This window comes from Centroberyx affinis, unplaced genomic scaffold (assembly GCF_046629955.1).
Source record: "Centroberyx affinis isolate AG114_WGS23_722 - 3 ecotype Tasmania unplaced genomic scaffold, CSIRO-AGI_Caff_v1 ptg000111l_1, whole genome shotgun sequence".
Lineage (NCBI taxonomy): Eukaryota > Metazoa > Chordata > Actinopteri > Beryciformes > Berycidae > Centroberyx > Centroberyx affinis.
In genome coordinates this window covers 777498-803092 of record NW_027278813.1, presented here as the reverse complement: position 1 = coordinate 803092, position 25595 = coordinate 777498, and the positions used below count along the sequence as shown (strand labels likewise).

General features: G+C 45.0%; 1 protein-coding gene across 1 annotated transcript in view; it reads left to right on the top strand.

The window, feature by feature from the left end:
- The window catches only part of tspan9a (tetraspanin 9a), a 63695-nt gene that overhangs the window by 24458 nt on the left and 13642 nt on the right, over positions 1-25595 (top strand). Inside the window, exons 2-3 of the mRNA XM_071526457.1 lie at positions 20730-20921; positions 24406-24480. Of these exons, the coding sequence (XP_071382558.1) occupies positions 20730-20921; positions 24406-24480 (267 nt within the window). The remainder of the gene's footprint in view (positions 1-20729; positions 20922-24405; positions 24481-25595) is intronic.

Below are 25595 nucleotides of genomic sequence, written 5' to 3'. Positions count from 1 at the left end.
AGAGTAGGGCAGGATAGGGTAGCCATAGAGTTGCAGTGTCATGGAAGAAAAGGGAGAGAGAGAGAGAGAGAGAGGCTGAGGGAGTGAGGGAAGAGCAAGGCATTAATGTCAGCTAGCAAATATAGCTTGGGGTTGTAGCAGCCGCGGCCACATGGGAGTGATATGGCAGTGTCAGACCTCTGTGTGCCAGGCCTGATGGATGAGGCGGAGCGACTCGTCAATCACGAGGGCTCCCGCTTCCCCTAATAGATCAGGCCTCACACCGGGAGAACCTGCCCTCCGTCACCGCCGCCGCCTGACATGCAGCGAGGCAGAAAGCCAGTTAACCCGCAGCACAAAGGCTGCCACTCTGACTTCTGAGCAGCAGTCCCACCTCCAAAAGGCACCTACTCTACCTCACTATAAACTACATGTCCCGAAAGGCAAGAGCGCATATCTCAGCGCTAAACGCTACGCCTCTTGCTGTAGCGTTTGACACCGGGCCACTGCAATTAACCCTCTTTCCAAACGGTAATGGCACTCTGCTTCTTCATTCAGATCAGCTGTCACAGCAGTAGCATCTGTCCAACGATACAAGACTCTGCATCAAACAATGCCATTAATCCCACTTTAAAGGCAACAGCCACAGCTGACTCTGGGTCCAATGCTACAGAATTAATCCAACCCAGTGCACCAGGCATCTGAGTCCACATCACATAAGTAAAGTCGCTCCCTCGTCACCTGCGCAGCCTCGTTTTCATCCTGGAAGCTATTTTGTGAGCCTATTTTTAATGTCTTTACAGAGCGAATTTGTATTTTTAATCAAAGTATTTGATCAAACTACTCAAACTTTCGCCCCTCTAAGGCGTAGCACTTTGAAACTTGGAACTTCAAAGTAGCTTCAATATTTGAAAAGCTTCCCTAACCTCAACATCATGTTCGGTTTGTAATGGCACTTTTAAGAAAAGGGTCCATAATCGACTGGAGAAGTCAGAGGAGGTGCGACTCAGAAGTCGCTCGCCGTCACCTTACCATTTGACAGCCTGAGGCAGAGCTCTTTCCTGTCCCTTCCGTACCTGGAGGACACGCTGTGCTGCACACAAAATTATCTATTCTTAGCAGGAATTTGTGTTGAGTCTGTAAGCAGTGGCTGCCTGGTTTCCCAAGCCGCAGCGTTGCCACTGCATTAAGCTTCATCATCCACCAGCTGAAATGCCACAGTACTACTCAGGTTCCACAGTAATGGCACATGTGAAGTTCTTCTCTCTGTGTAATCTCTGTCCTCTGCCCCCAGCACTTGCACTACATAAATCCATTTGGGAAGCCTTTTTTTGTGATCAAGATTTTTTTTTTTCATTTTGAATGTGCAAGTCTGCAAATGAGTTTCCATAGTCTATTGTCTCTGGAAAGGGAGATGTGCTGGAGTTAAAAAAGATGACATAAAAGCATTAACATTTTGATATATTTACAACCTCCCTTGAGGACTTCTCACAATGCTGTCCTCTTTCTCTCTCTGTCTCTGTCTTTGACTACAGTTGAATTAGGGTTAATACTCCACTGCCACGCCATGCTCAGTGATAGTGCCTCAGGAAAACCTTGTTTTAATGGTGCTGAAGAGTGCGTCAGGGGGGTAAATTCTACATGAAAAGAAAAGTCACTACAGAGTATTTGACAGCACAGCTGGAATATGTGCGTTATGCTAGTAGATATGATTTTTTCAATATTTATTTGTTTGTTTGCTTGTTTATTCTTCATTAGATTATAGTGTGCTAAATTAATTTAGATTTTTTCAAAACCACTGAAAAAAGAGCAAGCACTCCCATAATTGAAGTTAAATGCAATGTATTCTTTGAATTGGAATTCATTAAAGCTGTTTATAGGTCACTGCTATACATGCTACAGTACTGCCGTATGTGCTTTGAATTAATTTTTAATTTCTGTCAACATTTGTCATGTTGCAGATGTTGATAATTTGGATTTTTTTTTAAGCATGTTTCATTTGCTCAGGTTTTAGTTGCTAACCAGGTTTTAGCAGGTTTCAAACTTAACTGGTTCTTAAAAAGAGCTTTACAAGAGCTTTACTTATGTGATATAAACGCCCTGCTCAGTGAAGCAAATTGAATTTTCTGCCAGCAGAAAACTTAGAAAGTAGACAAAAAAGTATTTGCTTTGGGCTTTTTTGTTCTGTCTTGATGTATTCTTGGTGAATAAACAAACCCAAACCCAATATTGATCTGATTTAATGAGAATCCTCTGACATCACTCTAAACCTCAGGGACATGGGGAGATTGGGTTTCTGGACTAATCATTGTCTGGTTTTCTATCTGTCAATGTCTCTCTCTCAGTGTCTCTCCATGTGGGAACCTGATCAAACCTCTCCATTAGAAGCCATTCTGCTGGCACTGAGTTCATGCTAGATCACAGTGAATGGCCACATATAGGGGACAGAGATGATCAGATAATGTGAAGGGCCTGCTCCACAATAATAGCTGCTCCCATGTGAGGTGAGAGGAGATGCGACTTAACCTTTCAAAGAGGATCGTAATGGAGAGCACTGCAAAATGAAGTGATTATTGCTGAGAAGTGAGTCTGTGGCTCGGGAGAGGCGGAAGCGGGACGGGAACAATAGTATGAAACTACTCCTCAGCTTAATTAAGCAATCAATTATTCTTTCATAATTTCACAAAGGGGTCAAATTAGCCGTATTCTCTCATGGTTCGGTTTTTCTGCTCCAGTGGGGGGGTTTTTTGTATTTCTTATTGATGGTGGTGGGAAAGTGCAGTGAGAAAGTCAGCTTTTTTTATTTTACTTTATGTTTTTGGTTCTCACTGTGGTGTTTATTTTGAGATTCTGCCACAGCGTATTGGCTTGTTTTGTGTAAATCTCAGGCATGTTACAGACTTTTTGCTTTTGAACTTTAAATGATGAAATCTGTCTGTATCCTTCCATGGAGGGGGCACAGCGGGTTTGGGGTTTGGAGAGTAAAGATATGTCAGAAGGTCTTTCATCACACCAGGCTGCCTACCAACATCTTTATCTATGACATTTTTGTATTTGGAAAAGGGAGAGAGGCTAAACTTTTCAAAACAAGGTCAGTGTGCTCTCAACCTGCTTGCCAAAACAGCGCTCGCTCGCTTGTTCTTTATTCGCTCTGAACCAAGACCATCGGTCCTCGTGAAACCTTTTGTGGTGGCACACAACATGAAAGTTTCCCTGCTGCCTTCACAGGTGACTGGCATATTACCGGCAGTAGATGTTTGGAGACGGTTTGGCCCCGGCCCGGTCGTGTCGTGCCCTTTGGTCCAGCAGCCGCAGTAAAGGATTTACCCACGGAGCCTCTGGACTCTGACATGAAGCCAGCATACTGACCGCTCCGCCTCAAATCCCAGATAAAAGGAATAAGAGGGTTTAGACTGTTTACACTCACTCTGGAGGTTGGTTTTTAGGGTTGTGGTTAAAGTCATCTGAGTTTTTAGCAGCACCTTCACAGCCAGCGCTCTGTCCAGTTGAAATATCCCAAATCAGCTGATTATTTTATGATTGAGGGGAACTTGTAGGTTCTCTTTTACTGGTATTTTCAGTGAATCAGTCTGCAGGAGGTCTGTTCAGTCAGTCTGCATTAACTCCCAAGTCAGATTTAATCTGTTGGCTGGCAGCATTAGAGGTCCTCGTTTCCGCAATCCCTACTATTTGTGCTCGACTATCAGGGATTACCACCGAAAGTCTGTTTGCTAAGCTAACTATGAGCAGCATGGATGACAGATGTAGCCTAAGTTAATTAATCAACCCCGACGGTTAGAGAGATGCATCTCTGCTCCGCCCTCTCCTCCTCCTCTCTTGCTCTGCCTGGCCCTATACAGCCATATACATATATATAGATATATATACTGTACATGGCGGAGGATTGAGGTCAGAAGTAAAGATTCATTGCTCTCTAAAGAGTTGAACGTGTGAGTGTGTGAATCAGTGTGTCTGTGGGCCCGCAGTGGGCCATACACTATCTGGCATGCGGTGTGTAATGGACTTAATTAATGTTAGAGATGGATGGTGTCTGTCTACTCCCAGCTGACTCTTGCTTCATTTGGACTGCAGAAGAAATAAATTCAGCCTGTCCAAAGTCTTACTTGGTTATGTGCTACTGTTTCCCTTTGTAGTTTCCAATTTCATTTTCATTTATGAGTCTCCCATGAAAGGAATTTCTTTTTTACACTCAGGAGTGATGAGTGTGTGTGTTCAGAATTTGAGGACCAGGCTTAATGAATGTCCATCCATTTTCATTATAAGGAAGCCCATCAATCAAAGAATCCCCTTGTGATGCAAATTGCCAAGAAAGAATAAGATGAGAATTAAGTGCAGTCCAGAAAATATCCCCAGCACTTACTTCCCTCTACATGAAAAATGCATTTTCTATCAAAACATATATATATATATAAATATTGTGCTATATTCTGAAATCTCTTTTAGACTACAGTGGAACCACTCATCTTGTCTAGTCTCATGTGCCTGAAAAGTGTTAAAGCAAATTGCTTTTTACCAGCAGCACAGGAAAAGGTAATAGTGCATTTATGTGTTATATCAAAAAATTTCAGGATTTTCTTTCTCATCTATCCAAGCTGAATTTGCTTTTCTCCTCATAAGTAAGATACTTCCTTCCTCTGCAACCAGCGCCAGATTTTGTGCTGTGAACACATTTTGCTTACGATGCGTTTCTGGGAGGGTCTATACGATAAGCTTTTCAAATTCAATTAGGATCAAACAAACACCGCGTAGTTTGAGGGCAAATATTTATAGCAGTCGCTAAAATTAATGTAACAATTAACTATATCTTCCAATCCCATCCCCTTTCATTTCAACGGGCTCATTTCATTAGCTCAAACTTGAAAGAGATCATCTCAACGGCGACATGCCCTGGGAAGAATGAAGAACTGTATGAACCCAGCATGTCATTTTGCAGCCTTGGTGCGTGCCACATTCGCTATGCCTGTCACGCTGAAAAGAGGGTCACACCGCCGCTCTCCACTTAAGACCTTGTGCCCACATACATTGCATAGCCCCACTAACATTAACATCGCTCCAAAGCACTGGGCTATTCAGATCATGTCCCCTGAATCCCACAGGCACTTTCCCTCTGAGGCACAGAGGTAAATGCTTGAACCCACCCCCCACCCCCCACCCCCCCTCGCCATGCACCCGCTGCCCCTGCTTTTCAGATCCGCCTCTTCCCCCAGTGCATCTGCAATTAATGTATCATCATCCTCCATTTAGTTTGAATTGATTCACTTCATCTTCTTACCCCAGGAGGGAAGCATTGTTCTGCTTTCTGTCATGGAAAAGGGGGTCTGGCTCCATTACACCATTGGCTGATTTTAGATTAAAGATCTTGTGCTAAATCACTGCAGGCCTTGTGACAGAGCCCCAGCCCCGGCCCCAGCCCCGGCCCCGGCTCCGGCCCGGTCCCCCTGTATGAGTCAGCTTGCCAGTGCAATCTATATATAACCACCTCAATCAGCTCAGTGGTCGGTTGGACTTGGGATGACCTTACTGCATTATATGGGCCAGAGGGGCTCATGGTTTTACGGAGTTGGCAGGCAAGCCTAATGCTCTATGTCATGTGTGGCGATTCGGGTCCTCGGGACAGGAAAGCATGACACATATGTGTGAAAATACACAATCACACAGACACGCTCATACGCTTCCCTCCTCCATATTACTGTAGGTAGCTGGAGCGCACCTCTTAGAGGACTCACTTCACCTATTCCAGAGGATTGTGTCCTTGTGTCATCACGTATTGACATGAATAGACACCGTACGGAGCAATCTGTGAGAAGAGGCCCTTGTGAGACCCGAGGTGAACAACCCAATAGCTCTAGGGTCAACCTGTCCTTGACATTTCCTATGTATGGACTCTAGAACATTCCTTCAGGAAATCTACGCCTGACTGGGTATTCTTACTCAGCATCTGTTAGAAATAGGCGTGCCTTTTTTTTTTTTGTAGTAACGAGGAAATAATATGTTATTCCAGCGAGTGAGTGACTCAGCGCGACTCCTCCAAACTTACAGGCTGTACTCCAGGTATTTATTTATAACTGCTATTCTGAGGGGACTCGCAACAAATGATGAACACGTCAGCTGTCAACTCCCACATAAAACCTACAGCCTGTAGCTTGCACTTCCTCCTCCCCATTCACTTTGCATTTAGATTACTGGGTGTCACCATGGAGAAAAAAAAAGGCACTCGGTGTGACAAGAAATAACGCTGAAGGTGTTATTTGCTTACTTGTGCCATTCTCCCCCTCGGTGACCCGGCCCGGCTTAGCCCCCCTTGACACTGACCTGGGTCATGGGCGTGCTTGGCAGGCCTTTAAATCAGCCAGGGCCAGAGTGTTCCCACGAGGACACTGTTAACAAAAGCCACCAGAGGGGCATGAAACATCCTGCACCAGTCACATACACTTCTCTATTCCAGGAAGCACACCAGCAAGGGCTGAAAGGGATTCTTACACCTATACACACACACACACACACACACACACACACACACAGAAGAGGATGACCAGTGAGTGCGAGGGCTGTCACGGCTGGCTGAATCTGAAGATTAGCTGCTCTCCTCCTCCTAAATGTGAGGTCAGGGGTAAATGTGACCTCTCTGACAATTCTCCTGTATGAACCCCTTGCCCCGCTGCATACTGACACCACCGGTTTGACACCGACAACAGAGAGAGAGAGAGAGAGAGAGAGAGGGAGAGAGAGAGAAAGTTGTAATAGGCATCATATAGGAGGCCATCCTGTTTCACAGCCCTGTGAACCGAGAGTGTGTATAAATTTCTCTGATAATCCCGAGGATGTTTGGGAAAGTGTTACCTATGGGGTTTCCAAAGCTCCTCTTTTATTCTCGCTTGCGTTTTCCATAGGTGTTTAACTGTTCAGCCTTCCTACGGAGGCGTGGAACATGGAAAACTGAATGCCAAATATAGAGGAAAGGCATTTGTTGAGGATTTGTATCTTGTCATGTTGCTCTGTAATCATGTTTTTGGGGGGGATGGAGTGGAGGTTTGTGTGCCTGTGTGAAATCCCCTGTTTGCCCACGTGAGAGCTGCCCAGCCTCCCGCTCAAATACATCATCCGAACATTTTGAGGCTGAGTAAACAAAATCATCTCATCTCATCTGAAAAAGCCCCCTGGATTGTATAATCAACCTTCCACTCCTAAATGAAAGTGAATTTCCCCCGCTTTGATGTTTGTGATATAAATATAGAAGGGGAAAAAAAAAAAAAGTTAATTGGCCGACAAAATTAGGAAATTGGGTCTTGGTTGAAACTCTTCAAAAAAAAATTGATGACTTTGATGTTGAAGAGGCTTCGTCCCATTTCTGGCTCGTCTGTGTCCCTGCTTTGAGCCTCTTGACTGCCTTGATATTGGGATGGCTGCACTTTAACTGGATCTGTGATCATGTGAGTAAGGCTAGTTATATAAGGAACGATGACAGGCTTCCACTGATTGGAATTAGGCAAAAGGGAAAGGTTATGGTCTTTCAGGATTACCATATTTCACAGTTGAGGGCCCATGACAGACATGTCCCACTCTCCCGGTGTGACTTAAGCCTTGGCCCGAGGCCAAGTTAACAGCCAGTATGATGGTGTAGTGGTCACGTACAGAATTTACACACAATATTCTGTTGAAACTAATCCGTCCTGTTAACTTCGCCTTTGAACTCGTGTCTGATGACAGACTGGCCCCTGCTGCAGGCGCTGGAATTTTTCAAGTGATGACTGGGGGCCACTTGTGGAAGCAGGAAAGTGAAATACACATACAAGCACCAACACATAGGCGCACACCACAGTGTTAAAGCTGCATAAGGCGGCTTTACTTTGTTGGCGGCCCCAAATGGCCATGAGAGGTAACTGTTTGAATATTCTGGACTTTATTACCCAGAAACAATGTAACATGACATCAGGGAATTGTGTATTCCTTGAACCTAGATTTCTTCTTCTTAGTGGGTGGTATAGGGTGGAGGAGGTGAAGAGGTTCATCCATTTCTAGTGAGTCCAGCTTTCTCTGGACAGAGTGCTCAGTCCCCACTGTTTTAGGAGACAGTTTTGTATTTCACTCTTAAGTTTTGTTTGGTCACTTCCCATGCTCTGAGAAGAATAGAAGCTGAAGAAGTCACAATCTCCTGGGTATTACTTGGTGTACCGAGTTTCAACATGAAAGCACCTACAATGGAAACCCCACCCTAATATACAACAGCCCACCAGCTGACTCAAGGGTCCTCACATCGCTCCAGCATTAAACAGACTCGTAACCTTGAGTATGGTCTTTGGAGCATCGATACAACATATGTGCCTTTGAAAGGATTCCTTTAAGAATAATTTATAAACTGTTTACACAGAGTTCACACAGTGCAAAATAAATATATTCATTTTCTGACACTTTCATGCTGATCTAATGAGAATTGATTTATTCCAATACTGTTCTCAGAGCAAAGCATTGATCTATATACTGTCTCCCTCTCCACTCTAGTTACCCTCTCCCCTCAACACAAGCAGAAGAATACTGTATTGTTTCCGTATCACACGGGAGGGAGCTGATCTTATTGATGATCCTGACCAGATATCGTGTGTGTATTGGAGTATATATAATGGACCAAATGTTATGGTTTATACTTCCTGCCGTGTGCGCCATTTAAATTCATATACAGCAGCTCAGGGATGATGGGTAGTGAACTGTTCAGCGGTGGTCATCGATGGAATCATTTTACAGCATCCTCAGTGCAACATTACTGCCGGAACAAGCCTCAATGAGCCCCCTCCCTCTCTCTCCCCTTCTCTCTCTCTCCCCCTCTCTCTCTCTCTCTCTCTCTCTGCTCTTTCTCTCTCCTCATCTCTTCTCTTATTGCCTGAGGCGGCTTACAGCGGACGCATATTACACCGCACAAGTGTATCACGACAGTAATATGCGGATTGATGCCCCACTATTATTTGGTAATGTGCCCTCATGTGCGGTCCAGTGCGTTGAGACGAGGGGCTGAGGGAGACTCAGAGGTTGACTGACCAGAAAAGACTTGATACACAGTCCATTTCCCCTCTGTGCTAATTAACATGTCAACTGTAAAGGCGCCTCCAATGAGCCGTTTAGGGGTGGAGAGGAAAGGAATAGGGGCAAAACCAGTCAAAGAAGCCTGTCTGGCCATTAAAGCCTGACCTTTACACAGGTCAAAGGGGAGAGACCGCCCTCATTAGCAATGCAATGGATTTTTTTGGCATGTTGATGGTTGTGCTCAATGCTGCTTTGTGTATGAGTGTGTGTGTGTGTGCACCTATAAGCCTACATCGGTTTGCGCATATGCATCTATAAAGGTGCGAGTGGTGTGTGTTTTCAGTGGAAGCTGTCAGGGAGAGCAGATTTTATTACTCTTTGTCAGACTCTTAAGCGGTGACTGAAGGTCAGTTCTTTGGGGAGCCCTCCGTGAAAAGTTTAATATCCTCACAGAGGCAGCGATGCACACAATACCTCCTAATTCTTCCCCCGTCAACTCAGCCGAGCCCTCTCTGAATGAATATAAAGCAATAGGGTTCTTAGGGAGCCAGAAGTATAAAGAGAGGGAGCAGGGAGCACCGATTAGCGCTTGACCATATGGCAATAGAATGTAATTTGAGGGACATTAAAAGTTAGCCGCTTGAAATTCTTCCAGATGATCCCACCCCCCCTTCAGTAATTGTGTTATCAGCTTTATTGTGGTTGGAGCTGAAGTAGCCACAGAATCTCATTGCTGTAAATACTGCAGCTGTCAAGGAGTTATCTAGCATATAATTCTTGTGTTGATGTTTGCTTTGTTTTCTTTTTTCACCTCGCTCGCTGCCTTGTCTGTTTCCTGAATGGGTTTTCATAATGATAGATGAGCAGAGCTTTTTGGCCTTTAGACGATAGACTCAGGTGCTGCAGCCAAAGGTGAAATGGAATCACTTCCTCCTGCTCCCCTTTGCATGTGGAGACGGATGCAGACGGAGCGCCATCAACATTCACTCAGCAACCGCAGACACATTGCACTTCCATGAATACAGATTGGCTCTGTGGATTGGTTAATGTACGGCCTTGTTTTCACTCCGTGTTCTCTCACGCTCTAAGTTTATTATCCACAGAATGAAGTCGGTTGCTCCACACATTCAGAAAATAAGGTCAATTTTCCGGGATTTGCGTTAGTTCATGTGTGGCTTTGCATGCAGTGTGTGAGTTAGTGTGTATATATAGGTGTGTACATGTGTTTCAGCTGTTCTGCACTATTCCCAAAGCTTGTTTGTTGCATTCTGTTGTAATAGAACAGGTTGTTGACGCGAATGAGCCAACGTGTAGGATGTACTAAAACATGCTTGTGTAAGAAGATATAGTTCTCTGCATCATGAAACACAGGGGGATAAAATAAGATATAGAGAAGCTAAGGAACAGTGAACAGGGCTGATAGTAAAAGGTTCAGTAGTACACCGCCAGGCTACTTTATCACTTCATAGCAAAGAGCACACGGTCTTCTCTCACTGCAGCGTGTAATAACATTAGCAAACCTCGCTCTCTACAATATCTTACTCCGAGTCTTTCTCTCTGCCTTAAAAGTGTGGTGAATAATTTACTATATAGAGAGAAAATGGTATTAAGAAGCCCTTTAAAAGATCAGGGCGATCATCCTTTAGCCTGTGGCATGGCATGCAAAGTGACTATTGATTATATGTCTTTCAATGTGAATATCCTCTTTTCTCGCTAGGCATCTGCCCACTGCTCTGTTTTCTCTTAAGTGGATGTGCATATTTTGCGTCTTCATCTCCCTCTGTCCCTGCGGGGATGCATAATGCTACGCATTGCATAACAGGAGTGTTTCCATTCACAGGGCCGCTGCTGCAGGAATAAACATACGCTCAGATGTTCGCAATGTTGCTCTTCTGCATTTATTAAAAATTGTCTCACCCTTCTGCGTATCACCTGAGAGCAGAGGCAGTTAATAGACGTTGGCGCTCCTCGCGCAGCTGTCGAGTCATGCTTCAGTTCAGCTCCCCGCGTGCGTTTTGGGTGCCAGCCACCACACCCTCCGGTAAATGAAATTCCTCCTGCGCATGTGGAGCGTTGGTAAGCCTCCATCACATTGTAGTGAAACGGTATAGGCCATGGGCTTGCACCAGTGTCTGTGATGGATGTTGTGTTTCAGCGGCAGCAGCAGCAGCAGCAGGTCAGATGTTGGTGGGCTGTGCAGTAAGCACAGCAGCCCTGCAGCAAGGCCAGCCAGGCCACCGCTCCGTGCTTTTTAAATGTGAAATGAGATAACAAACCACCCAACACACACACACACACACACACACACACACACACACAAACACCACCTTCCTCCTACTACCTTCCTCCACCAACAGCTCTCGATGGCCCCGGCAGCCTGTCTGTTTTTGCACAAGGTCAGGCAGACTGACCCTGTAGATAAAACCATAACAATGTGGTTCTGACACCCAAGTGTTTCACTCATTTCCAGGGAGCATTCCCAAGGCTGTTGTTCAGCCCATTTCAGGCCGCCAATTGTCAGACACTTGAAATAAATTTGTAATGGCATTTTTTGCTCCTCTGGCAATCTCAAACACAGCCAGCCAAGGTCATCTCAGCTCATCCCGCAAAGTCCCTACGCATATTAGGAAAAATAAATTATGCTGCTGTTGTTGATGTTAGTGGTGGTGGTTATTGTTGTGTGTGTGTGTGTATGTGTGTGTGTGTGTGGTTCCCTGACATGGGGAGGCAAGTGGAGAAGTATGGGTGTATGGAGCATATGGACAGCTCTGTTGGTGAACCCACAGTAGAAGATGCCCCGACTGTGTTTGTGTGTTTGTTTGTGTGTTTGTGTGTGTTGCTGCCCTTGTGCCAGTGCTACAGTGTGCGAGCCAGAGTGAGATCACCTATGTATCTGCACATGTGCACATACTGTACATCTTACTGATCACATTATTTTGCAGCTATCAGCACTCCTCCATCAGCAGGCCATTTACTACTTTGAGTCCATTTAGCTGTGACCCTCGTAGCCCGCGCTACAGTGATGCCGAGGCTTTGCGTTCGCTCTGAAACTGAGAAGGAGAAAATGCAATGTGCTGAGTCTAAGACTGAGGCTCACTCTTATACTTATAGCACACTATAGTTGTGTGCATTAGGGATTTTCCATTTCCTTGAGCCCTTTGCTCCTCTGCTCCAGGCCCTATGTTGGGAATAGATACAGCCTCCAACCTTCTCTCCTACGCTCGTCTGTGGCCATGCTCTACCTCTGCTGAGCCAGCATACTCATTAAGCCCTTCAACTAGTGAAACTCAATGGGAGACTGTCCAACCGTCTGCCCGCCTCTGAGGATTTTCGGCATGGATGCGCTGGCAGACCAGTGCGAGATATTTATTCGAGCCAAATGTTTGTGTGCCTCAACAGGCAGGCAGTTTGTGCACACGAAAATAGCCACTCATAAAAGGCAGTGCCTTCACATAAATAGATATTTATTTTGCTTAACACGTCGACTTTTTATTGTACGCAAATGCCTTGTAAGATATCTTCATAAGCACCTTTGATGTCAACAGCAAGCGGCAATATTCCCGTTTAATTAGCGCCTTGTGTAGTGAGCGTCTCTCTGTTATCAGCTCCGTTTATGTATTTATATTTCATTGTCCTCATTAGAACATCACTGGGGCTTTTTTTTTTTGGGTCCTTCATCTCTTTAAAGCACTGAGCAGATTGGGTTGCCAAGCGTGGTTTTGAGCTGACTGGGGAGAGATTGCGGGCAGACAGAGGGCATCTGCTGCCCCCACAGCCGCTCTCTTGCACCTACAGCATGGGAAAAGAAGGGAGCTTTGCCGTCCTGTGGCAGCGCCTGTGTGTGTATTTGGACCGGGGCTTGGGCTGTTGGCTCTGCACCCTGCGCTTGGCTCGCAGGCTCCGTCTCCCCGTGCGTCTCTCTCTGAGCCTCCGTCCGAGCCCTCGCTCTCCCCGACAGCTGTGACGAGCTGAGCTGCTGAGCTTTCTGGCTCCAATCATGGGACGAGTTCCCCTTCCTGATGCTCCTCTCTCCTTGGTCTCGATGCATAATTGAAGTGCCTGTGGGTTCCTGGGCTGATTGAAGAAGCTTGTTGGGCTGGTGCAGATCTAACAGCAGAATTACTCAGGGATGTCTAATAGTTTTTTATTCTGCGGTTGTCCTGGCTTTCTTACTTTTCGTGTGTTGTCCTCTAACGGTGGAGGTAGTTGTCAGACGTGAAGAGTGTGGATGTGTCAGTGCAGACAGAAGGGATCGCTCTGGACAGGCAGAGAAAGGCTCATCTGTCTTTAATCCTTCCTGGCCTGATTGATTTAGAGTCACTTTGCTGTGAATGGGCCTTTCAGCTCTTCTCAGGATAAAGAGAGAGGGAGAGAGAGAGAGAGAGAGAGAGAGAGGGATGGGAGGCTGGGTTCAGCTCTCCCTGCAGCATGAAAAGGGGTGTCACTAAAGACCCATAAACAGAGTAATCTAACAGGCTCTCTCTTCAGAAAGCTCACCCAGGCCTTCCACACAGAACCACCACAGTTAACAGAATCACGCCACATCTGGATGCTTGACTAAGCCTGTGATGGAGGGAGGGAACACTGCCTCTATGGAAACATTTATATCTGCACAGAAGCATTTTCTCTCAGAAGCCGCTTGGAAAAAAAAAAAACATCTACACAGTATAATTTGTTTAGAGCACCCAGAGAGTGGGCGAAAGCCAGTTGAGATTTATAGACAAGTTGTGCTACTTCACATTTTGACCCAATGAAAACTAAATTGCCCACACATAAAAGCGGATGTGTTCGTAGAACGCCTGACACTCTGTAGCGTCTGTCTGTCTGTCGGTCAGCGCGATTTTCTATGTAATCTCACACACATGGGGTGAATCCTCCAGGACTCCATTGGGTTAATGAAACTTTAACAAGGCAGATATAGCTTTTTAATCTTACACTCTGCATCTGCCCCGGCCCTTTGAATCCTTGCAGTGTTTACTCTCAGCCTGAAAGCACTGTTTCCCTCAGCCCCCATAGCAGAATCTGTGAATAATTTACTTGTTATACAACTCACATTGGCTGTGCAATATTCATTGGGGGATGACTAGGATGCTTGGGGGGGGGAGATGGGTGGAGGGGGGGGGGGGTGTTGTTACTGGAAAGCTGAGTCTATACCCCTGTACATAATAGTCTACCGACTAGCTTGGCTCCTCTGTCATGTCCTTTTATTGTTCCTGGTGGCCTTGTGGCGTGAAGCAGTCTACCACTTACATCAGGGTTTTAGATGATTTTATTCAACCAATTCAACTTACCTCCTTCAACTCTTTTTGAAATGCCTCCAAGATGCAACAGAGAAATGTGCCGTCTGCTTAACTTGGATATATTATTACACTAATCCCATCAACAGGCTGAATATTCTATGGGATGTACTGAAACATTTGGCACTGATATTGCAAGGGCTAGGGGTCAATTTCCTACTGGAGCCACCCATACTGCACTTACTATACTGTATATACAGTACCAGTCAAAAGTTTGGACACACCTGATTGAATATTTTCCATTATCTTAAAGCCATTTTGATCTAAAGGCTTCTGCTTAAATGTTTGAAATATGTTTCTTAGGCAAATATAAATAGTGAAGTTGATGCCTATGTATGAATTTCTTTCCAAAGCCTTTGTCTTTCCATCAAGGCAAAGTGCGGCTACTTTGAAGAATCTAAAATATAAGATAGTTTTGATTTGTTTAATACTTCTTTGGTCACTGCATAATTCCATTTGTTTTATTTCATAGTTTTAACTGCATTTGAAGCTAGTGAAGTTGCCTCCTCCCAGTGGCAGATATTTCTTCACCAGGTTTCACTTAAGAGAAATATGATTTTAACACTGAATACTAATTTAAGTAACTTGTTAAGATGGAGGTATATTGCAGTGTAGAAATGTGCATACTTGTGATAACGGACTGTTTAATATAGGTATCAGCAGTCAGTCTATAGCCACTACCACTGACAGCAGAATAGTTGCTTTTAATGCATGGTCTTCACTCTGACACAGCTCATCAGGCTGCTGTGCGGTGAGGCTTCCTTTTAATGAGAGTACCAGGAGATCCAATGACCTTGCATCTTTTTGAGTGAGCTATAATCAAAAAGGACACTCTCTGTTAAGAACAACATGGTTTCATTAGGCTTTGACAAGGCGGACAAGGTGAGTAAAACGCAGAATGAATCATGAATGATAATGTGGCATATATAATTTACTATGCTTGTCACCTGGGCTTTTGTTTGAGTTACCGAAGTGCATTCATCACGGAGGCTAAATATCATGAAAAACTTTATTTATGACCTTTCTTTAAAAAACAAAACAAAATGCTGACGTTTTTTAGGCAATGCATGAGTCATGAGGAAGAATTGTTCTTAATAAAATAACTTTGACATGAGCCAGAAAAGACTGTCTCCAGAGAGTCAACTGTTTAAATGACTCCTATTGTTTCACAGCATGTATCAGAGGAGGCCTTTTTATGCTGCGGGGCAGAAAATACAAATTGCCCGTCTTCTACTTTCAAGCGTTCTCACCTCTGTTTGTCGTTCATGATTGTTTGCTTATGCTTGCTGTTATGTGATTCTGTTTCCCTGCCCCTCACCAGTTTGTAGTTATATGGTGACATGAATCATAGGCTCGCTGTGTCACATGGTGAGAAACCAAAAAATCTGCTTTTTTTCCAAGGTGAATATCCTCTCTTGTCACCTTTCAGTGCAAAATCAATGTCTGCTAACGGCCCTTGCAAAGGCAGAAAACCACGTGTGCTGCAAGGAAAAAAAAAATATATCTATATATTTTTTTCACCGATTAAAAAGAAAAATGCTGTAGCAGAGAAGGGCAAAATGGATCGTAAAGTGAAGAAGTGTCTCCATCCCCAAGCGGTGCAGCCAGGATGACGTTTTCCCCTCGGTTATGGTTTATTGCGCTGTAGTGGCAGAGGTGCTTGCTGATTCCTCAAACGAAAGCTTTGTTTTCACTATATGGCACAGTGCGACTCTATGGAGGAATGTATTCAAGTAAAGCAAATGATGGCTTCTTCATTGACCAGTCATTTACTCTTGGCACTGAACTGTAAACTCTGGGTGTCAGGCCAATAAACTGAAGTAAGAGACAAGTTCAGAGGGTCAAATTCAGCACACACACACTCTTAGACCCTTACATACACACACACACACACACACACACACATAACCTCACTCGCTCAAGCTTCGCAACCTCCTTCACTGGGGCATTCAACCCCTTGTGATGAGAACAGTCCAAGATGACAGCGGTAATTTGACAAAATCCGTCATTCTTGGCGCTTTACGACAGGACGCGCTCCCACAGTGACCTCTCCGAGCTCTGGGAGTGTGAAAAAGGTCGCCGTCCTCCCACTCCCACCCCAAACCCCCACCCCCCCCACCCCCCCACCCTCCACCCCACCCCCCGTCCACCCCCAGGCAGAGGGGGTGGACGGGGGGGGGGAGATTGAAGTGGCGTCCTGTCGGGTGGCTCCGTGTCACTGAGCCGGCTACTGCAGCAACTGATAATTCTCCGAGCCAGCCACTCGGATGAAGGGTCAGCCTCTATTTTCTTCTTCTTCTCTCCCTCTTAACTCGATCTCTCTCTCGCTCTCTCACATATACACACACACACACACACACACACACACACACACCTCGCCCCCTCCCTTGGTTGACCTAGTTAACCTCTGCTTCTTGTTTGGGAAGTTGCTTCATATTGTTGCAATTATTCTCACCTTGAGCCTGTTGTAGGGTCCACACAGCAACATCTCCTATCCTCCAATTCCCTCCGCCAAAAAACTTCATTTTGTCCCTCAGGGCTGCTCTGCTTCCTTCCTCTCTGCTCCACTCCCTCTGTCACTGTTCCACGGATTTAGACACTGGACTCGGTTTTGTCGTGAAGTTGCCCTTGAAAGATTGTCTAACATGTATGAAAAGATCAGATATCCTCCTCTAACTCTTTTCATTGATTTGAAAAATTCACGTCATATCTTTCATTTTTGCCAAAAGTAACCTTTCTGAACTCAATTCAATGTTAAGGGCAATGTTTGTTTTCTAAACTTGAAAGACGTTTTTTTATGACTGCGGCATTGGAAAAGATGTCACTATCAGCCTCAAATATGAAACTAACCTTCAATGTGATAAATGGGGAGAAAGCATTTCTGCACTTGTATCTGTGCATGGAGGCTTCAGCAAGACAAAACAGGCTGGTGTTTTGACAGTGTTTTTCCAATGACTTTGTTTGATAGTGAGTACAACAAATAGTACATATTTGAACATTGTCTACTAAAGAAAAGAAAAACACTTCCATCTCCTGTTGAAGCTTGTTAAAATTGCAGTAGTAGCGGGCCCAGGAAGCTGTCATGCATCAGCCTGAGTGGCTTAACACCGGGCTCTGGCCCTGCAAAGGTGATTGAAGGGACAATGAAAGCAGAGTATTAGCCCACAGCAGCATAGCTGATTCTTTCAGTATGGCCAGATAATTAGTGTAGGATCAAACTGGGTCAAGTTGCAAAGATAGGCAGGCAAATAGGAACCTCGCTACCAAATCATGCATTAATTTAATATTAGGTAAAGATTGGTAAGATTAGTAGAAACGGTTACGAAACGGTTAATTGCATTGGTCTTTGTATTGAATCACACCATCATCACCCAGACTACAATTGAATTGGAAAATTATTGAATAAACTGTTATTGTTGCATTTCTCCAACCAAGAGACTACAATAATAGCCCAATACATTTCCCCTACCCAAATGCTAATCATACGCCTGCAGCAATTGCAATGTAATTGCTGTATTAACAGCGACAATACTGCCCTTGTAACAGTAAGGCGTCTCAATGACTGTTTACATCCAGTATCTAGGGATTCTTGGGGATTCCTTGATCCTTCCCTGCAGATGGGATGTCAAAACACGGCTCTCCCACAATTAAAAGAAGATAAGGAGCTCAGCAGAGAGGCTCGAGGTCAAGCTCAACCATACGTGCCAAGGTCAGATAACCAAAGAGAGCCCAGCTTATAGGTCTTCCCTTTGGCGCTGACACAGAGGTCTGGTGGCAGTGTGTTGTAGTACTAGTTGTAGTAGAAGTGCGGTGGAGATTAGGCTATGCTGCTGGCAGGCTCTAACAGACAGATCAGACAGATTGAGCGGGGGCTGGGTGGTTTCACAGTCACTTAAGAGAGCGACACACTTGGAAGAGCTCCCTTCACTGGGCATTAAACACAATTAAGTGCAGGCACAGTGTCCCTCCCCACCTGGACTCCTAAACCTCCCAGCGCTCCCCTCACTATAGCTGTAAATCCACTCCATCTATCTGTCCTTTTAAAACCCTCCTATTCCTCCCCTGCTTCCCTAGAAGCCCCTGCTCATGCTCTATATAATCTGGCCTTCTGAAGGACGTCAGCTGCGATTCTGTATATTAGCCACTCTGCATAAAGACGTGACCTTTACCAGCGTTCTCGATTTCATTCTCCCGTTTTTTTTTTAATCGGGGGGGGGGGGCATAAAGGGTCACCGGATGCCTCCCATCGAATTGTTCTGAATTATTAAGACGACGGACGATTGAAAGGCCCTCTTGCAGCACTGAAACAAACCCACTGCACCTCTCTCTCTCTCTCTCTCTCTCTCTCTCTCTCTCTCCCTCTCTCTCTCTCTCGGTGTTCGTTTCATTGCGGTTTTTTGCTTGCACCACTTGTCGACGCAGCCTGTCCTTCAACCTTGCCTATCATTCCCCCCGGCTGGGAAATCTACCGCGCCTTCAGTGTCACCCCACATGCGACTAAACAAGTGCCCTTCTCTCAGGAGGCTGGTGGCCATTCAGCGGCACAGCGGCTCTGTTCACGGCCCCCTCATCTTCGACCTCAGCAGGATCGCTCGAGTCTTTGTGTTTTCGAGTCGCGCCCCGGGGCAGCTTTTCTCTCTCTGTGTCCTCAGCGTATAATAGTAATAAGAAATGTAGCTTGTCGTTCCTCACTTCCCAGTGTATCCGCCTGTATGGGGCTATAATCCGCGGAGGCAAGTCAACCCGCGCAGGTGAAAGGTCGCAGGGTTAATGAGAGCAAAAACTGCACTCAGCAGGCAGACCAGAGAGGGGCTGTTTGAACTCTTTCACTGGCCCATGGTTTATGTGTCTAGATCCTATAGGACTCATTAGACTGGAGGCATCTCTCAGCACCCCATGCTGAGAGATGCCCCCCCCCCCCCCTCTCCCCAACACTCCTCCACTGATATACAGACACACATTCCTCTCGCATGCCATCAGCTAGTATCGCTGAGAGCCACTTTTCAGCCGAGTGCTTGTTTTGTTTCCTTTGCGATGTGCTTTTAAGTCACTTTGTTTTGCCCGTGGGTATGCAGCGTTGCTGATCAGCGGAGAATCAGGGACATGTGCCATTAGTCAAACTTGAAAGTACAGCGGCTCGTTCTCAAGGTGTTTCCAGGTATGGTATCACACTGCGCTATTTGTCAGTCTCGGTTTGTCAGTTCAAGAAAATTAGCGCCGTGTGTGGTGGATTCATTATTTATTGCCTTTAAAAGAGGAAAAAAACTAAACGCTGTTCCGGTCTATCCATGCATCCTGACTAATTGTGTGTGTTTGTGTGAATGCGTGTGTACCTGTGTGTGTTTATTTTCTCGCACTGCAGCGTTGTTAGCATCTATATATATATATATATTACATATTGCTGACAGGCATTAATGTGTTGTGGAGCACCAGTGCGAAGATGAGAAAGGAAGAAGGGGAGGTGGGTGTGAAGGGAGCAGAAGAAAGGGCAGGCCGATGATTTACCATGGTGTCTACCCATATTTTACCTCATTGGGGGTTTTTTATTCACGGCAAGATTGCTTTGGGTATTTCATTCTATTAGGTGCAGGCAAAAATGTCACCACTCACCTCCTGGCTTATATTTCACTGAGTGGTGGGCATGCTGTCTTAGCTCTTATCTCTGATAGATGGACCAACACACCAGCGGGTGGGACACTCCACTCTGCCAATCAAGGCCTTCCATAAACACTTTCTCGCCTTAATGGACTCGCATTCCAGACCTCACAGACATCAATGGGGCGGGGGCGGGGGCGGGGGGGCTCCCATACGGTGCACCCAGCTTGGCCGCGTGACAGAGTGGAATTCCAGAGGGAACTGCTCCCCCTAGGTGAGGTTCAAGTCCGTTGCAGGAGGTTTTTGGAAGCTGGAAGTTTTCATTTTTTGGGGGGTGGCAATAATTCTGTCTGTTTGTTCTGGATTTTCTGTAATCAGCCCAAAACTGCAAACCAACTCCACGGCCCAAGTCCAATTTCTGCTCTAATCTCCTGCGGAGCTGTTATTGGCTTATCATTGTTGGTTAATTTGCGGTAATTGGTGTAAACCGTCTTGTTTTTTTGAGGGGTGTTTGGTGATGGATGACTGCGTGGGCCATTCCCTTGGCAGACACAAGGAAATATGAGACTGCTGCGCTGACTGAGGACAGTTTTTGAGCTGGGATTTGTGTTTGTTTACTGCTAACTTTACTCCATGGACTGCTATATTGTTTAGGAGGTCTGTCAATACCAGCAGAATCTGCCAGCAAGGGCAGTGCCGAGCTGAAAATGAACTTTCAGGCTGTTAATATATTTACAGCTCATCCTGACAAGATATTGACGTGTCTCATCCTGCGTTTTATTTTCTCACCTGGTTGTCTCTCTTTTATCTTTTGCCTTGCAGTTATGCGGCTGTGGGCTGCTCGGCGTGGGCATCTGGCTCTCTGTGTCTCAAGGCAGCTTTGCCACCTTCTCGCCCTCATTCCCCTCCCTCTCCGCTGCCAACATGGTCATCGCCATCGGCGCCATCGTCATGGTAACGGGCTTCCTCGGTTGCCTGGGTGCCATCAAGGAGAACAAGTGCCTGCTTCTGAGCGTGAGTTAACTACATCTGCATGCCTACGCAATACCCATTGTAATAACAAAGACGGAAGCGGTTGTCCAAGCCCCTCTCTCTCTCCCTCCCTCTCTCTCTCTCTCTCTCTGTCTCTCTCTCCCTCTCTCTGTCTCTCTTCCCCGCCTCTAGTCTGCCACATTCCATCATATCACTCATCCAAATATTGACAGAAATGTCTTGTGTAGACAGCCTCTCACATATGTGTAAGCTCTATACACCTACACACGCAGACACATAGTCACAGGCCAGTGAGAGCTCAGCAATGTGTTTGTCTTTGTCTTCCAAACGGCTCCTCAGCACAGCCGCACATCTAACAAGCTCAACAGAGAAGAGTGCAGTCTGTATTGAACCTCAGGGACTCTGAAGGGAAAATTAGAGCTGACCAGTGGGATTCTTCCATTCTGCAAATTAACACAAAGCAATCATGTCTTCTCCATGGCTTTGGTCACAGCCCAGTGAAAGAATTGTCAGACGGGGGGCTTTTTGTGTCACTTACATAGTTGAATTATGTAACAGGCCTAATGGCACTCGATATTTTTTATGCTTAAAAATGGAGAATGTTCTATTATTCAATACAAAGAATACACTGTCTAGACTCTGCTCTGTTTGCACAAAGTTGTACAAGCGTTTTGTCTTAAACTCATTTTAATTACAGAAGTTAAGAGAGAGACGCTGTCTTTGGTTTGGGATGAGGTTGGGAGGATGAGCGGGTAAAAAACTTTACGCATAAACTTTAAATGAGAGTTGGAGTCGCGGTTCTGGGTACTTAACACAGCAAACAGCTCAATCCCTTGAAGCTCTTGCGTCAGTCAAAAGCCCCACCAAATCCTCAATGTTCGACATGGCTTCCTTCACCTGCCTAACAACTGTGAAGCAGGGAGACGGTGTGAGCGAAGGTTGAGGGGGGGTGGGGGGGGGAAGGAACGGAATGAGAAAAAGAGAGTCTTAATTGGAAAATATAGAGGTTCTGATATTTTTAATTAAGTCACTGCCAGATGAGTATGTGGCACCGCTTCTTACTTGGCCAAGATAATTCTGTTTTGAGCAGGGGCGTCTGGGTGTCTGTTGTTGTTGTTATGTGTGTTTTTTTCTGTCTGTCTGTCCATCCCAGCAAACCCAGAGAGGGGTGGGGGGGGTAGGGAGGTGTGTGTGTGTGTGTATGTGTGTGTGTTGGGGGGGGGGTTAGGAAACATCAGAGTGGTTTTAGATCTCCTGGGGCGAACAGATCTGAGCTTCCACCTTGACATAGTATCTCTGAAGTGACTCTGTGAACAACTCTCTTTGGATTAGAGATATTCAAAGCCCAGACATCCTCTGCAGTAAGTTTTCACTCTCTGTCTCCCCGCCAAAAATGGTGTGCTGAAACAAATTGAAAAAAAAAAAAAAAAACACCTAAAAACTGGGAGAGAAAACACTGAAATATCTGGCTGAAACAGCAGACCTCAAAACCTTGAAAGCGTGAATTGCCAGCAAATGAGAACACACACGCCCACAAAGGTGTGCACACGCATGCACACACACACACACACACACACACACACACACACACAGCAGTCAAAGCATCATCACTGTTGTCTGCAGAAGTTGCTCCTTCAAATTCCAGCATCAGGAAAAATGTAACAAACACATTGTGAAGTGCTTATAATCGACTACTGATACGCCAAACTGGCAACCTAGAAATTCAACAAACAACAAGCTGTTTTAACTGTTTCATTTGGGCCTTGACACATATAATAACCTCCCCCATACACACACAAGTATGGAATTAATGGGGCTTTCTAAAATATAGTTTCTGCGCCTCATGCCTCCTCCCATGCTGTGCAGAGGAGATTGGTAAATATTAAGCTGAAGGGGAGACAAGAGGGGAGAACAGAATAGTAGATGAGATGCAAGGCTGTGTGGGAAATTAATCTTAGGAGGTATTAAACCTTCTTCCACTCCTCTCACACGTTCACAAGCCCTCCGGCACTTAGATTCCCCTTCTCTCCCTCTGTCTGTCACTCCCACCTCCTCCTTCATCTCTCCCTCTTTTTCTTGTGTGTGTGTGTGTGTGTGTATGTTGCCGTATCTTATTAATGAAGGGTCTGGCATGCTGTGTATTCAGCTAACCCAAACCCTGATGTTCAACTGTGTGTGAGTGAGTATCAGTGGTTCTGTATGTGGGGGGCAAGGGCTTCTTTGTGAAAAATACAAGAAAATCAAGCAGACACTGGTGAATAATGAAACAAAAGAGCCTGTATCACATTGGTACTTATAGATGCAAAAAAGCAATGCACCGTCATTTTGTATGATATTCTGTGGATCAAGTGAAACAGGTGGTGGAAGGGTGTATGCATTTACCTTCAACTCAAGAAATGTTCTGCTGTGGGTGAAGTTTTCATTTTCAGCAGAAGTTTTTCTTACTTATCCTTGACCAAAACAATAACTCTAACCCTATGCCTTACCACAACTCTTAAGGAAATTATTTTAGTTGCTGAACCTTAACCAAAGTTTTAGTTGCCTAACCTTAAAGTGATGCTGAACATTGGTAGACCTTGGGTTGTGTAGCATCCTGGACATGATATAATCCCAAAGCTGCCAATTCTCTGTTATCTGTTGCTCCGGTAGAGGCGATTGGAGAATTGCATTTTTTGTCTCTCTCCATTCAGTGCCATTATATGGCGAAACAGGTCTCAAAATCCCACTTAAACAAACACGAACAAAGCAGATTCTGACAATATACTGTATAAAAACACTAGTCATTCTGCTGTTTTTTAAAGTGAATTTCTTTCTTTATTTTATCAAACCTTTCAGTTTGAACAAGTGTAACACTGAAATTCTTCCTACCAGATTTCAGTGTGACATATAACATAACATATAATAACAGAGAATCACTGATTTTGGGGTTATATCATGTCCAGGAAGCTATACACAACCAAGGTACTACCAAAGTGCAACATCACTAACCTTAACTATAACCTTAATCAAAGTTGTTTTAGTTGCCTAACCTTAACCATAACCTCAACCCTCATTAGCATGTCTGTTCCTGTGCATCCTAGACAATCTAGTCTAGTCTAAAACAACTGAAGTTGTTTTAGTGCAGTGATAGATTATGCGGCTGGCCATGCATAGGTATAATCTGAATCAAATGCATGAATCATATACTACTATATGAATCAAAGATGTAGGTATAGTAGGAATCTAGGGTGCATAGCTTTTCCATATAAGCTATCATATGAATGTTGCATGAGAACACGTTGAACAAACAAAAGATTAGTGCAACTGGGTGTACAAGTCAAAAATCTCTCATATATGTAATGATTGTTTTTCCTCTCATCATATTTGACATATTTGGCTGCAGCAGAGGCTTATTCTCTCTCACATTCATATTCAGAGTGCTCGCATTGGCGTGACTAGGTAGATTTACAACACTGCCAAAGCAATTGGTAAAACAAGACTCTCCCTCCCTCTCTCTCTCTGACAGTTCTTCATTGTCCTGCTGATAATTCTCCTGGCAGAGCTGATATTGCTCATCCTGTTCTTTGTGTACTCAGATAAGGTAAGTACTTTTTTTTTTCCATGTTACGACTGAATGTTATAGCTTCTAGTTCTCATTGTTCTGAATAAACTCCCTAACTCCATCCTTTGCCTTTTACTTAATCTACAGTTACACCATAGCTCGCCCATATTGTGGAAGCACATTCTAAAGTTCGAGAAACATAGATTGCATTTAGTGAACCAGACCTTGTCTCAAACCTTGCATACACACATGTGCACACATAGAAAGTGCGCACACAAACACGCAAAGCAATAAAAGGTGTGAGTGTGATATACATATCCATGTTTCAGTTGCTTCCGAGTGTCCCGAGTTTCCCCTTACAGATTCCGTTGTGTCTCGGTCAGGAGGTTAAATGTCTTCACCATGCCATTAACCCAGCAGTCAAAGGTTAGACCACACAATGCAGCCCAATCCCCACCAGTTGGCTCCCTGTAATTGGTCCCAAGCTATATATGTGTGTGTGTGTGTGTGTGTGTGTGTGTGTGTGTGTGTGTGTACTGGGTGCCAAGCGTTAGATCAGCATATTCCCATGACCCCTACATGGGTACCAGCTAGGTTTGTGTCTATGTGGTGAGAACACATGCCGGTATGTGAAGCTCTGGAGATTACTGGCAGCCATGAGAAGGGAAGAACCGGCTTCTTCTCGTCGATGCTCAATCATATCACTCCACAAATGTTTCCTAGACACGCCTTAGCCCAAAGATGACAAATTCTTTGTGCAGGACGAGGAGTGAAGACTTCTATCTCTCTTCAAGGACACATTAATGATAGATCTGTCTATTTATATATTCAAAGTCTCTGTGTTCCCCCCTTGGGACGCTGGCTAATTCTCCCTCTTTGTTCTGAGGTTATTGCTCAAACTTAGTCTCTCAGGCAGATAAAGGAATTCATTTAGCAGCCAATCCATTCTAAGATTTGGATCGGGTCTCGCAGGCACACTCTGTCAGGAGTAAATATGTCTGTTGCCTTATCTCCACAATATTACCAGCTTAAAAAACCCAGATCCTTCCAGTGGAATCTTAATAGGGAGCCTCTAGACTTCACAGCTGCGCCTCCCCCATCACCTGTGAAGTTAGGAAAAGAGAGCCAAGTGGGTCTGAGGATTTTCCTAAATG